This window comes from Pongo abelii, chromosome 10, assembly GCF_028885655.2.
Source record: "Pongo abelii isolate AG06213 chromosome 10, NHGRI_mPonAbe1-v2.0_pri, whole genome shotgun sequence".
NCBI lineage: Eukaryota > Metazoa > Chordata > Mammalia > Primates > Hominidae > Pongo > Pongo abelii.
In genome coordinates this window covers 4,637,917-4,652,245 of record NC_071995.2, presented here as the reverse complement: position 1 = coordinate 4,652,245, position 14,329 = coordinate 4,637,917, and the positions used below count along the sequence as shown (strand labels likewise).

The window sequence follows — 14,329 nt, the reverse complement described above, 5'->3', positions numbered from 1 at the left end:
CATCCTGGTCAATATTATTCTTTCATTTATTGTAATAATTATAGTGGTATCTCATTGTGGATTTCATTTGGCATACATACATTAAAATGATGAAAAATATTGAGCACGTTATTCTATTATGTGCTCATTAGCCATTCATATATATTCTTTAGTGAGATATCTGTGCAATTCTTTCACCCATAATTTGGTTGGATTGTTTTCTTCTTGATTAGAATTATAAGAGCTCTTTTATATATTCTGGATACAAGTCCTTTATCTGATACATTTTTGCAAATATTTTCTCTCAGTTTGTGGCTTTTCTTTTTATTTAATGGAGTCTTTTGAAGAGCAAAATGAAGTCTCTCTAACTAAATGACATCCAATTTATCATTTTTTACTTTTATGTCTTGTGATTTTAGTGTCATAACAAATTTTTGCCTACCCAGTGGTTCTCAACCAGGAGCAATTTTGCCCCCCAGGGGATATTTGGCAATGTCTGGAGACGTATTTGGCTGTCACAACAGAGAAAGGGGTTACCACGGGAGTCAAACAGGTAGAGGCCAAGGATACTGCTAAACAACATGCAATGAGCAAAATAGCCCCACAACAAACCCAGAAGGCCAGGAGTGCTGAGAGCTAGAAACCTTGACCTATGCAAGGCCATGAAGATTTTCTCCTTGTTTTTGTCTACATGCTTGATAATTTTAGCTCTTATATTTAGGTCTATGATCTACTTTGAGTTAATTTTTTTGAGGTAGGAGTCCAAATTCAGTATTTTGCATATAGATATGAAGCTTATGTTGGCACCATTTGTTGAAAAGACCACTGGGAATCTGGCCCCTCTGAATTATCCATCTCCTTTATTAAAAAATTCTATTGACCATAAATGTTAGATTCAAGTCTTCTTTTGATTGGCATTTTCATGGGACATCTTTTCCTATAATTTTAACTTCTTATATTTGAAGTGAGGTTTTTTGTAGGCAGCATACACTTGGGTTATATTTTTTGTCCATTCTGACATTTGATATGTTTAGATCATTTATGCTTAGCCCAATTTATGGATATGTTTGGATTTAAGTTTACCATTTTATTATTTGTTGCTTCTCTTTTCCTCCTGTTTTCCCTTTGCTGCCTTCTCTTGGACTATTTGAACATGTTTTAGTATTCCATTTTAATTTATCTATTGCATTTTTGACTATATCTTTTTGTGTAGTTTTTTTAGTAGTTAATCTAGGGATTACAATATATATACCAACTTCTCAGAATCCATGTAGCGTCAATAGTTTACCACTTAAGCTGGAATGTAGAAATATTACTACCATATAAGGTTCCTTTATCCTTTTCCCTTTATAGTTGAGTTGCTTTATGTATTTAATCTACATACTTTGAAAAAACCCTCAATGTTACTTTTGCTTTCAACCTTAAAACATTTTTTTTTTTTTTTTGAGACAGAATCTCACTCTGTTGCCCAGGCTGGAGTGCAGTGGCATGATCTCAGCTCATTGCAACCTCCGCCTCCTGAATTCAAGCGATTCTCTTGCCTCAGCCTCTTGAGTAGCTGGGATTACAGGGACATGCCATGACGCCCAGTTATTTTTGTATTTTTAGTAGAGATGGGGTTTTGCCATGTTGGCCAGGCTGGTCTCAAACTCCTGACCCCAGGTGATCCTCCTGCCTCAGCCTCCCAAAGTACTGGGATTACAGGCGTGAACCACTGCTCCTGGCCCTTAAAACATATTTTAAGAACTGAAGAGGATAGCCTACTATTTATACTGAGAGTTTTACTGTTTATGTTGCTCTTCATTCATTCTTAATGTTCCCAGTTTCCTTCTGATATCATCGTCCTTCTCTCTGAAGAACTTCCTTTAGCAATTCTTTTAGAACACATTTTCTGGCAATGAATTCTCTCAGTTTTATTTATTCTGACAATGTCTTTATTTGACTTTCATTCTTGAGTTATAATTTATGCTGGATATAGAATTCTAATTTGGCAAGTTTTTTTCTCTTAGCGGTTAAAAGACGTGACACTTTCTTCTGTCCTCTATGGTTTCTGATGAGAAATTGGCTGTCATTTGACTTGCAGTTCCCCTATAAATGGTTTTCTCTGGATGCTTTTAAGATTTTTTTCTTTTTCTTTAATTTTCAGCGATTTAGTTATGGTAGGTCTTGGAGTTAATTTCTTTGGGTTTGGGTTTGGGTTTGTCTTATTTTAGGTTCCCTGAGCTTTTTGAATGTATAGGTTTAAAACTTTTTGGCAAATTAGGAATACTGTCATCTATTTTTCTTCAAATATGTTTTGCATCATCGCTTTTCTCTTCTTTGGTATTCTAATAACATAAATGTTAAAGTTTTTGGTATTGCCCACAAGTCCTTGGGCTCTGTTTATTTTTTAAATGTTTTTTGAAATAAGTTTAATCAATTTCATGTGTTGTTCAGCATGGATAATTTCTATTGATCTACGTTCAAGTTTACTGACTTTCCTCCCTCATTTACGTTCTGCTATTTAGCCCATCTGATAGGTTTTTATTTTATATTTTGTTGGTAAGTTTTAGTTCTAAAATTTCCATTTGGTTCTTCTATTTCAGTTTCTCACATGGATATTTCTTTCTCTGAAGAGGCTCTCAATATTTGATCTGTTGCCTGCCCTTTGTTGTAAAAAGTCAAGAGCAAAATGAACAAAATAAAAATCTGATTACTTGAGACAGTTTGTTGCCCTTAGGATTCCATTAATAAAGACAGTGTTGTATTTATATTAGAATGGTTGCTTAACTAACTTTTCTCATTTTGTACTTGGAAAAAGAGCTAAAGATAGGATCCAATACCTGCAATGAGTTTTGGTTCTGCTAATTACTAGCAGTTAATTCTGACAAATCTCTGTACTTCTCTGGGAAACATTTTCATGAGGGTTGAATTGATCTCTGAGGTGCCTTTTTGCTCTAACATTTTAGGATTCTGTGGCGTATGGGGCATGGAAAGCAGCATCCACATTTGTCCACTGGATATTTTCCATCTTGCCTTATTGGTCTTAGGACAATGATGGAGACTTTTATGATATTAGGGTGAGCTTAGAACCTTAGAATTCTTAGAGAGGAAGATCATGGGCAGGTGGGTGTTAACATCTCTTCTTTAAACTAAGAATGATGTCTCCAACCTCCTTCTGTTAAACAGGCCAGCAAACTTTAAAGTCTGTGTTGCAGTTTCCCAAGGTCTGCCTGGCCTCTCTGCTCTAGCCTTGGCAGGCTCCATCTGGCCTGCCATGGGATGCTGTGCCTCACCACTAGTGTTTTCTTTCCTTTCACAGCTACTTCAGCTCTCAGCTGCTGCCGTGGACAAAGGATGCAGCGTGGGCGAGGTTCTGCAGTCGGTGCTGCGCTATGAGAAGGAGCGCCAGCTGAATGAGGCGGTGGGGAATGTCACACCGCTGCAGCTGCTGGACTGGCTGATGGTGAACCTGTGATCGGCAACCCCACTGCTTTCCCCTCTTCTGGCAGCAGGGCCGGCCCTTATCCCCGCCCTTCTTTCTCACTTTCATATCTCCCCTTCTATATCCTCACAGAGCCCTAACATTATCTTCCTACCACTCTCATCAAAGACATGTCATCTTATGCTAGTCACTGGATTTTGCAGATTTTCCCGTCCATGCGAGCAAGGACGTAAAATTACAATTAAATTACAATTAAAGGGCTCCACATGTTTTGTTTCTTTGGGATCCAATGGGACAATCAGGTAAAGAAATCCCAGGAATGAAAAAAATAACCAGATGAATGCTAGAGGTACAACAGAGCTGGACTGAGAGGCCCTGCTGAAGGTCACTCAGCCTGTCCCCTGTCTGTGTCACAATTTGCAGTTTCCTTATTTAAACTATTCTCTTAAAATAAGCCACAGTTTATCAAGAATTCATTTTAACCTTTTATAATGATGAAAATCAGAAGATACTTTTGAATATTCAATCAAAATCATCCTGATTACAATGTTGAAGACTTGGCTTCTTATTATCTGTAGAGCTGCAGAACAGTGTCCACCTCCAATTTCATCCATGGTTGAAGATCGTGTCGAGAATATTCCCAAGGATCTGAGTTCTATTGCTGGTTTTGTGGCTTTCTGGCTATAGAAACTGGATAAGTTACCTGTTCTAACATTGCTCTGACTTAATGTCCATATCACCCCACTTAAGAAATATTTTCTATTCTTATCCTGGATTTTCTGTGGAAATTTTCTATCTTGACTCCTCTTTCCTTCTAGAAACTTCTCATTGGCTTCTAATTTTCTTTCTGTATCTCTGGGTCTCTTGGGGGACCTCCTCAACTCTGGCAACTCCTTATATATTTGTCTTCCCTGGGACTTTCTCTCAACCCTCTGCTATTCTAACTCAAGATTTTTCCTGGGAGATTACGTCCAAATCCATTGCTTCAATGGGCTGGTGTCCCCCTTCATAAAATATTATGCAACAATTAAAATGAAAACTGTATTGGGGGCAGTTTATTCCAAATGGCAAGTAAAAAAGAAAACTATTTTTATATATTCTATGTTGTTTCTGATGTTATGATCTTAAGTTTCATGTAAAATTCTATCTGTCCCATGACAGCTACATAAAAATTATGTATTTGTGTAGATGAGGATTAGAAAGGGAAGTAAGAATTCTTGACATACTTAGATTTGGTGTATGGTAGATGAGTGAACATGTCCTGCCTGTTTACCTAGCTTCCCTTCCTTTGGGAAACCTTCCATCCCTCGCTCTAGTCTAGAGAAGCATCAGTCACAGTGCCTTCACCATCACTGTGGGCTTGGGGCCCAGACTGGCCAAGCATCCCAGTCCCCCAGTCACAATTTCTGTGTCACAGTCATTTTGGAGACTCCCTGTTAGCAAGGAAGCCTGTATCTTTTGACTGGATGTTGATGGTTAACTTCTGAGCAAGGCCTGTCATCAGGATGAAGTTAACCATAGTGAGAAGCAAGCCTAATAGATGAAGGGGGAGTCTGAGCCCTACAACCTAATTTGAATTCCTGGATCCTGCTGTGCCTGAAACTACATCTACCCTTTCTGATTCCCCAATTATGTAAGTCAATAAATGTCTTCCATTGTTTAAACTGCTTTTGAATTCAGCTTCTATCATTTTCAAACAAAAATCCTGACATAGGTTGGCAGTCATGGGCAAGAAGAAAAAAATTTTTCTTTTGTTTGGAGTTCCATTAATGATGCTGTAACACTGAGAGTTAAAAACTACCCACCCCTCTACACACACAGACACATATGGAATGAATTTAAGTGCAAGGACATCCTCCCTCGTCCCTCATAAGAGCAGTCATGCCAATTGGCCATATTTAATAGAGTTTTTTAAAATAAACTTTTATGTATTTAAAAAAAAACAGTCTGAAGTATTGTACAATATAAGTGCTGTCTTAATACAAATCACTGGTGGAAAGGAGCAGGACATACCCTCAGCAAAGGTCATACAATAGGGGGTAAAATGTTTGTGTTCTTGAGGGAGAAGTTTTTGCTTTGTCCTGGGGAGGTCACGGACACCTCCGCCCCAACAGCTGCCTCTGACTTCTTGGGAGCTTCTACCAGTTGAGGCAGCTGAACAGTGTCAGCTCCGAGCTGGAGAGAGTCCTGCTGATCACCTGAATGCTGAACATGCTTCATGGGGCCATCTTTTGTTTTCTCTGTAGTCTCTTTGGTGATCTCATCTGCTGAAGGAGAGAGAAGACAGAAGGGAACAAGATTCAAATATGGATTATATGTTAATTGTCCTTTAGGTTGTACATCACTTAGTGGAAACCATGACTGTGATGATACATAAACAGTTCATTTGTAAAGCACGTTCAATGTACCGGGCATTATTCTAAGCACTGTACGTTTACTAATTCATCTGATCATTTCAGCGACCCTGGAGAATAGGCATTATTCTCATTCTCATAAATGGAGATACTGAGCTATGGAGAGGTTAAGTCCACACCTGATAAGTAGTAGAACCAGAATTTAATCCCCAGGTAACCTGACTCTTGTGACCATGTACGTAACCACTAGGCTATATTGCATATAAAAATTTGCATAATGCCATAATCTGGCACTGACAGAAATTGTAAAGGTAATTATAGGGCATAAAGGGGTGGACGCAGTTAATGAAAAGGGGAGGAGGAGAAAGGAAATTGATTATAGGAGAAAAATGGAAAATCCTAATAAGGGGCAAAAAAGATCCAGGCTAATGGCAAATTTCCCGGAAAAGGAAAATCCCAAAGGTAAGAAATGGCAGGCTAGTCATGATGTAGCCACAAGAATTATCCCAGGTTGAGGTTAGAGAAATTGACATGCAAGTCCTTCAGAAATGCTTACACAGCATATTAAACAGAATATTAAAAACAAAGATTTCAATTTCCAGACTACAGAATTGGGGCTTCAAAAATATCGCAAGGAGATTTACAGAATTCTAGAATATTAATTCCTGGACTGTGGGAATAGGACTGGTTATTTGACAGGCTGTACCTTTTTTCCTCGAGTGATGACAGCCTTGAACCTTGTTCTTCCTTGTCTCAGAGGAGAAAAAGGAATTGGATTTCCTTAGGGTCTGGGGCCTGGGCTGTGGCTTGAGGTTCTGAGACTGATGAATCCAAGCATGCTTGAGGGCCTGGTCCGGGGTCATGCGAAGAGAAGGTTCCCATCTGCACCCCAACAAAGCCCCGCATGGGTTATTGTTTTATTTCCTTTTAATATATTAAAACATTTTTAAAACCCAATAAAGGTTTCTATTTAAGCTATGTTGATATCTCAAAGATATATCATCATAGAACAGAGATTATGGCATATAACTTAAAAGTACCTGGAAACAACTAATGGAAATAATCTTTTTAGAAGATGTGTATAACAAGCTGGGGAATATATATTACAGTCCAAGTCTTCCAGCATTCCTAGAAATTTCCTTATAAGAAATATTATTTTACAAAAGCTTAATCAATAGGATTTAGGGTTTGGTAAGCTAAGAATATTAAAAACAAAGATTTCAATTTCCAGACTACAGAATTGGGGCTTCAAAAATATTGCAAGGAGATTTACAGAATTCTAGAATATTGGGACTTGGATATAATCCAATCAAACACGTAATTCAGTAGCAGACTACATTGACCGAACTACCATCATGGAATCACCCTGCAATTCTTAAGTTATTTAGTGACAAGACATTAACTCACAGAACCATCTATTCCAATTTTGAAAAAACTCTGATTCTTTAAAAGTTCTTGACTTTTATTGTGCCAAAACTGGTTTGCTTCCCAGTAACTTTTACCCAGGTCCTAATTCATCAACGCATTACCATCATACAAAATAACTAATCCTTATTTTATGGTTCAGTCCTTCAACCATCTGAAAATATTTACATCGCTACTAACTAATGATCATATGATATGGTTTTCACCATCTGACCACCTTCTGAAATAAGGATATTGTAGCAGTTGTCTGACTGGTGTCCATCATGGTAGGAATAGCTTCTATAACTGCAGGGAGACAGTATAAACATTCTAGACTCATCAAGGTCCTAAAACAGCTCAAACTCTCATTTCTGTGTCAAATGAATTGCTGTTAAACAACATCTCTCCTTTCCTGGACTTTTGGAGTTAGCCTACAAAGTCTAGACACAGGGCTTTACGTTTATGCCTATTGAACTTGGCTCAAAAACTTTTAGTCTCAAAGATTTTCTAATTAGCTACATATATATATAAGGTAACAGTCCCCATCAGCCCGACTGCCTCTTGCAAGTTGTAAGTAATCAGTCCTTTGCACTAAAGAAGAAAATAATGCCTTCCTTGGTGCTGAGCTGTGTTCTGGATGGTCGAGGTTTCTGGATAACCCATCTGTCTCAGCAGTTGGTTTCTGTCATTTGTTAAGGTAGGGGTAAAGATGGGGTACAAGAACCTTCTCTACCTTGATTATTCTGATGAGTGAATAGCATGACTCCCTACGACGGGAATACTTTGATCACTACCTCACGGTTCACCCTCTGAGCTAGTACTGAAATTCCGGAGATCACAGATGCCAGAAGAGTATTTTGGTAACACTACTCCATCCAACTGCAAGAATAAGAGACTGTAATGATATGGTCTTCTAAAAATACTAAATTACAGGACTGATAGAACTGGAAGGGAGCTTAGGAATACCCTATTTTATAGGAAAGAACACTGAGGCCCAGACAAAAGTGATGACTTTTCAAGTATCACATGGATAATCTACTTGCCACTCTGTAGAGATAGATTTACCTCTTTAATAGTCGTAAAATAATAAGAATAGCTAACGTTTTCTAAACACCTTTTAAACTGGGCACTGTGCTGGGTACTACGACTTAAGTACAGACCTAATTTCTAAGATTCAAAATATGCATATAGATTGTAAAAAGTTGTACATAATAAATGGTTTACAGCTCACCTTCCCCTAATTCCCTAATATAAGAGGATTTGGGTACTAAATCCTAGGGGGAGGGGGACAGGCCCTGAAACCAGTTTACACTGGATGTGTATACAAATCATTACAACAAGCACTTAGGGGGTTGGCTTCAGCTCACAGAGCAGAAGACGTTTAGGACTGGCCTACAGTCTCACTGCCAGGCAGTTTGAGGCCAAGAAGATGACAAACTCTACCACACACTGCGTATTCCAGGGCAGGTCACTTAATCTCTTTGAACCCCAACCTCCATACATGCAAAACAGAGCAAATCATCTGCCCTGACAACCACACAGTAGGGAGAGATGTCTGATGAGACAACACATGTGGAAGCAATTTGTAGACTTTAAGGCTCTATTGTTAGCATTTCTTGTTACTTTTATAAGTATCTCCCAGCCTTAGACTTTCACCAGCAAACGTGTGTCAAAGTATAGCATTTAAGAGGAAACCCAGAAACAGAGATATCCCAACAAACTCACACCAAACACCTTCTGAGAAAGTCCAGGAAGCTGCTGTCATAGGTTTTCAGCACCATCGTGAGGTCCTTGGAATCTGGGTATCTTTTGTTCCCCCTGTTGTTGGTTATATTTTTAGGAAAACCTTTGGAATCTGTAGAGATACAACATTCTGTACTTAGTTTCAGGTGTAAATATTTAGTGGTCACATCATGCTGCTGCTTAGAGTGGCCTCTGTAGCTCTTTTGCTGTCTGTCTTACACACTCGCCTCATGCTACACCCCAGTAAACACACACACACACACACACACAGTCTCAGTTTGAAATAACCATGTGTAGATTACCCAAGGAATACAATTTACTTTAAAAATTGATTTTTTTCCTACTATTCAGTATGTTCTGAACTTCCTTCCCACTACCTCCTCTCCAAATCAAACAAATAATTTAAATGGTTTAACACTAACCAAGAAAAAATAATAATGCTAATGATAATAATAAAAATGGTAAAGTAAATCTTAAGTGACAAGGTCCTGTGAAATTGTACAAATATCCATTTCCTTTTGGATCATGGCCTTAGCCCTCCCACTTCATCCTACGTTGTCCTTTTTACCAATGACCAAAGAAGAATCAAACTCACAGTCTTATAAATAACAAAGCTCCTAAAGTCATGATCACGTAATTGTTTTTTCTCACTCTAGCCTACATCAATCATTCCCTCCATCCCCTTCTTACTACCTGAGCCACCTGGGCCACCTAAGTATAATATCTTACCAGCCTTGAGGCAACACCATTTTGCTGCTAATTAGGGGTATTAACTAGGAATCGCCAGGGGCAGAGGAGGAGTTGGCAGCCCAAACCTGGGAAAGGAACAGTCAAGAACTGAAGTGGACAACAGTGTTTCCCAAACTTATTTTGTCATAAGAATCACAAAGAGCTGTCATTAAAAATGTCGAATCCTGGGTCCTATCTCAATCTTCCCATAGCATAGCTTATAGAAGAGAATCATAGGAATTAGCTTTTTTGCCAAGTCCCCAAATGATTCTTATGTTTAGATAGAGTTTGGAAAACACGGACGAAGATGCAGTTCTCAGCAACATTCCTTCTTTCGCAGGAAGCGAAGACACGGATGTTGCTGCCAAAATCCCGTCACTATCCTAAAGCCTAGTGCTGATGGTAAAAATAAGGAACTCTATGAAGTAGACGTGCCTATGTCTTTAGTACGTTCCTATGAAGATGCTCTGTGTTCCCTTCCTGCTAGTCCCCACCTAGATGCTACCTCATGAGTTCAGAGTTATGTCTTCCCACAATGACTCTGCCTAATCCAAAAGACTGAATTATTAAGTTGTGGGTAGAAAAAGTATATTTGGGATTCAAAGACCAGTTCCCATGCTCCACGTGTAAATTATACTGGGGAGCCAGCCAGATTCTCTGCCTACCGCCAGATTGCTCGGTTAATGGGTGGGCACCACGCTATGGCAACCAGGATACTGCCCTGCTGAGAGGCAAGGTCTCCAAAGCTCCAGCCATGATTACAAGATGATGTTTAAAAGAATTAACCTTGGAATGAATGGCATGGAACCGACTAATCAGAATGGAAGACAGCCCTGGCACTGGAGTAGGATCGTAGAGCACCTCTGCTTGCTTGGCCTTCCGCTTTTAGGTTTTTGGATCATGGAGAGTTTAAGGAGCCCTAGGAGAGGGCCAGGGAGCTTGAAGTTGTAGCAGGGCTTAGGGCTGTGGCTTTTTACCAAATGGTACAGAAATAGACAAATTATAACCCCCACATGGCTGAATCAGTTCATACTGACCAGCATGACCCAAACCCTTTTATCCTAAAGGATCTCCCCGTGAGAGTGTCTTGGACCTTCCTACTGATGGGACAAGTTGTGAACAGAAATTGTGTGATTTGCATACACACTCAGAAGCTGCTTGCAGTTGAAAATCAGAGGTGGGAGGGCCAGGAATGTCTGGGATTGTGTAGTCAGAGGGAGCCCATGAACAGACCCGACAACAATGGCTGGTCAGAAATGTCACTCCAGGTAGCAGGGAGTCCCTGTCTGTGGAGTTCCCTTTTCCTCCTGTTTGGCTTTGCTCCACTTTGCTGACCTTCAGGCCACTCTGGCTGTTTCTATCTGGGACTCTTAGCTTCCTGTGGTTCTTTAAAGGGATTTTAGGTATGAGACTTGCTGCGTCTTTTTGGTGCATGTGCGTTGAAAGCCCTGCCTCAGTTGATACCTTGTCGACCCATCCTTCCATCTTGTATAGGACCACTTTATTTAAGAAAGGTAGAAGATCATAAAAATCCAGAATTCTGGGAATTATGAGGAGAGGGGCAGCCTGGACTGTGGACAAAGTTTACTCCCAACAATCAGACAGATGACACATACACAACTACCAGCCGCAACACATTAAAGCAAAACTAAGTCCTTGCTTAACCATTGGCAATGAACCTGGCACAGTAAGGTCTGGAGGATAAGAAGAATTTTAGCAGGGGAAACAATAATGCGCAATGGAATTTTCCACTATTCTTGAAATGAAGCTTCTGCTCTTTGATTTCCCTGCACAGTGCATAGTGTGAGAGGGCAAGTTGCTTGGGACAGTGGGGAGAACTTCCAGGAGAGGATGCAGTTACAATATTTTGAGGGTGCAATATTTGCTGATAGCTCTTCTGAGCAGAGACCTGGCTATTCTCCTCCTCCTGAACATTTTTACTGTCAAGACCCCATTCCCATTGTGACTCCCCCATCCCATCTCCATCATGCTATCTGATTCCCCTGCTCATTATCTTTTTTACTTCTCTGAAAGACGCTCTTAATCACAGCCCTTTGGTATGTGGCCAGGGGAAAAGAATGAAATGAGCCTTAAGGTATGGCAGGTGTCTTCAAGGCCTGTGACACCTCATTAGACACACTAGGACTTACCAAAGAATGTCTGTCTCCTGGAGGCCATCTGAATGAAGCCAGCTGGTGGCAGACCCAGCACCTTAATAAAGATAATTCAATTGGTTCATTCTTTGTGGGATCACAGATTCAAAGGCTGAGGGGTGGAGCGTACTTTGGCCAAGCTTTGCCTTCTACAGATAAGGATTCAAAGCATTAAGTAATAACATCAGGTCAGTAGCAGAGCAAACCCAGAGCCTGGGCCTTTTAACTCCTAATCCAGGGCTGGTTTCATATCCTAAAAATCGACACTGGCCATGTTATTCTACACAAACATCAGCACCAACTAGGGGTGGGCCACCACCCTTGATAGCAGCCAGATGTCATTGTCAAAGCAAATAAACTAGTATACAGGCTGCCATGTCGGAATTAAAGAATGATATATCCCACCATGGAGTACTGGAAAGGGAGAAGAAAAGATGAAAATCACCGGATGAGCATCAGACAATTATAAGACAAAATACCTTCTTGAAAAGAAAAGTGTACCACCTACTTGTTCATCTTTTCCTACTGCAACTTAGAGGGGCACACAGAGATAAGGAAATTACAGTGTGGGTCACCTACCCTTGCTGCTCGGTTCCCACCCATAATCCATCCATTATCCTGCTCTTCTGTTCCTCAGACCCCTTGACACTGAGGTCAAGAGGAAGCTGAGTCAGTTCTGGGGCTGTAGGAAAGTTGAAACATAGGCCCCGTTCTCTTTGGTATTGGAAGCAGGAATGGTCTGGGGATGCTTTATAAAATCACTCATTATCAACCTTAGAAGCCATCTTCTCTGCTCCCCTCACTTTATAGTCCAGAGCCAGGAAATGACTAGTCAAAAAGACAGAGCCAGGACTAAGACCCCAGGTTTAATGACTCGCAGGCCAGTGTTCATTCCACCACAGCTATTTTTACCTAAGTTATTTTAATATTTTATTATTAGTTTCAATCATGAAATGAAATTATCTATGTTTAGTCATTCTCAAGGCTATGTGCGTTTCTCTGTAACTTTGAGACAATCTGGAAAATAGAAATTTGGCAAAGATAGATAGATAGATTAGATAGATAGATAGATAGATAGATAGATAGATAGATAGATAGCCAGCCTGCCAGCTAGCTTAGTGTTTGCACACAAAATATATTTGTTCACTGGGAAAATCCTAAAATGTAAAATTTTAAATTTTTAAGGTGATTTTTCTATTTTGTCTAATTTATTTCCATAACAAGATGGCTTTCAAGTGAAAGCATAATTGATATAATTAATAATCATATAATGAGTCTTGGTAAAGCCTTGCTATTAGGAGATAGTTTTCCCAGAAAACTGTCATTTCCCGTAACGAATGACTAATGCCTGAACAATACACATGTTTTGAAGTAAAAAAATTTCCAATTCTTTGTTTTCAACATTTTAAGCGGGTTGTCAGCTGACAGGTTGGTAAACAAAATTTTAGATGACAGATCACCATTTGATTCTTACACAGAACTCAAAAGGAGTCACTGAATTAGATGACATTAAATAGAACAGGCTTCCTCACTGGGTTCACATCTACACCACCAAGCAATTGGAATCGCATTGATCCCGAGCCTGGGCATTCTAGCAAGAAGCATTATTCACCTATGGATACAGGCATTAATTTGAAAAAAAAAAAAAAAAACCCAGCTCTATTCATTTTTCTAAGAGCTGTATGCCCAATAAGATTTCACATTTTATTTTCAATAATTATCAAAATTTGCACACCAGATATATTTTAATGGTAACTTACCAGAAAGAAATTTTTACACATGAAGCTTACGGTATCAGGAAATTTTTAAAGCTATAATGATGATAGAAGTTTCTAAACATAAATGTATATTAAATTAGAATAAAATTCCATGGAGGAAGTAGAAAAAAAGAGTAGAAACAAAAAGGAAAAAGAACAAAGTAAAATAATTGCACAACTCTTAAGAACCTGTTCACATACTTTCAGATAGATTTTAATGGGTGTCATGTCAGTCTGATTTTGCATTCTTTTGGATATTTTTGAAAGAGCAGTGTAACAGTTTTATTTTAAAATGTCACTATTTACAATATGATGGAAATGACATCCTCTGCAACTATTTAAATTTATGATAAAAACGTTAGATGTCGACTTGACAAGTACAAGGGAGTACACAATTTCAAAACTACTTTTAGGGAACACTCAACAACAACAACAACAAAGTATGCAGGCCATGGTCCTGGGCGAGTCTGATGCAGCCCAGTGTCTGAGGGCCAAGCCCATGGTCTCCGTGGGAGCGGACCGCCAGCCCTCCCCGTACCTCCATGATGCAGGCCAGCTGCTCCACCTCATTCTCCCCAGGAAACAGGGGGTAGCCCGTGTACAACTCTGCCATGATGCACCCCAGGCTCCACATGTCAATGGCCATGTCGTAGGGGTGGCCCAGGATCACTTCTGGGGATCGGTAGAACCGGCTTTGGATGTACGTGTATACTGCGGAGGCAAAGTAAGAGAAAACTCGTGGGGAAAACTTCTTACTCTCCACAACACTCTCCCCCAGGACACCTT

General features: G+C 39.6%; 2 protein-coding genes across 25 annotated transcripts in view; one reads left to right on the top strand and one right to left on the bottom strand.

Moving 5' to 3' along the window:
* AKAP3 (A-kinase anchoring protein 3) overlaps positions 1 to 5,067 on the top strand; it is a 34,986-nt gene extending 29,919 nt beyond the window's left edge. For all 3 annotated transcript variants that reach the window (XM_054526718.2, XM_054526719.2, XM_002822791.6), the window contains exon 5: positions 3,281 to 5,067. In XM_054526718.2, the coding sequence (XP_054382693.1) occupies positions 3,281 to 3,436 (156 nt within the window). In that variant the 3' untranslated portion in view covers positions 3,437 to 5,067. The remainder of the gene's footprint in view (positions 1 to 3,280) is intronic.
* A 289-nt stretch (positions 5,068 to 5,356) lies between these two features.
* The window catches only part of RAD51AP1 (RAD51 associated protein 1), a 77,962-nt gene continuing 68,989 nt past the window's right edge, over positions 5,357 to 14,329 (bottom strand). For 14 of the 22 annotated variants that reach the window (XM_054526702.1, XM_054526695.1, XM_054526703.1 and 11 more), the window contains 5 exons: positions 14,082 to 14,254; positions 11,784 to 11,844; positions 8,887 to 9,016; positions 6,464 to 6,639; positions 5,357 to 5,670 (listed from right to left, as the gene is read on the bottom strand). In XM_054526702.1, coding sequence (XP_054382677.1) covers positions 5,429 to 5,670; positions 6,464 to 6,639; positions 8,887 to 9,016; positions 11,784 to 11,844; positions 14,082 to 14,254 — 782 coding nt within the window. In that variant the 3' untranslated portion in view covers positions 5,357 to 5,428. The remainder of the gene's footprint in view (positions 5,671 to 6,463; positions 6,640 to 8,886; positions 9,017 to 11,783; positions 11,845 to 14,081; positions 14,255 to 14,329) is intronic. The other 8 variants (XM_054526696.1, XM_054526704.1, XM_054526700.1 and 5 more) reach the window with 3 other exon arrangements.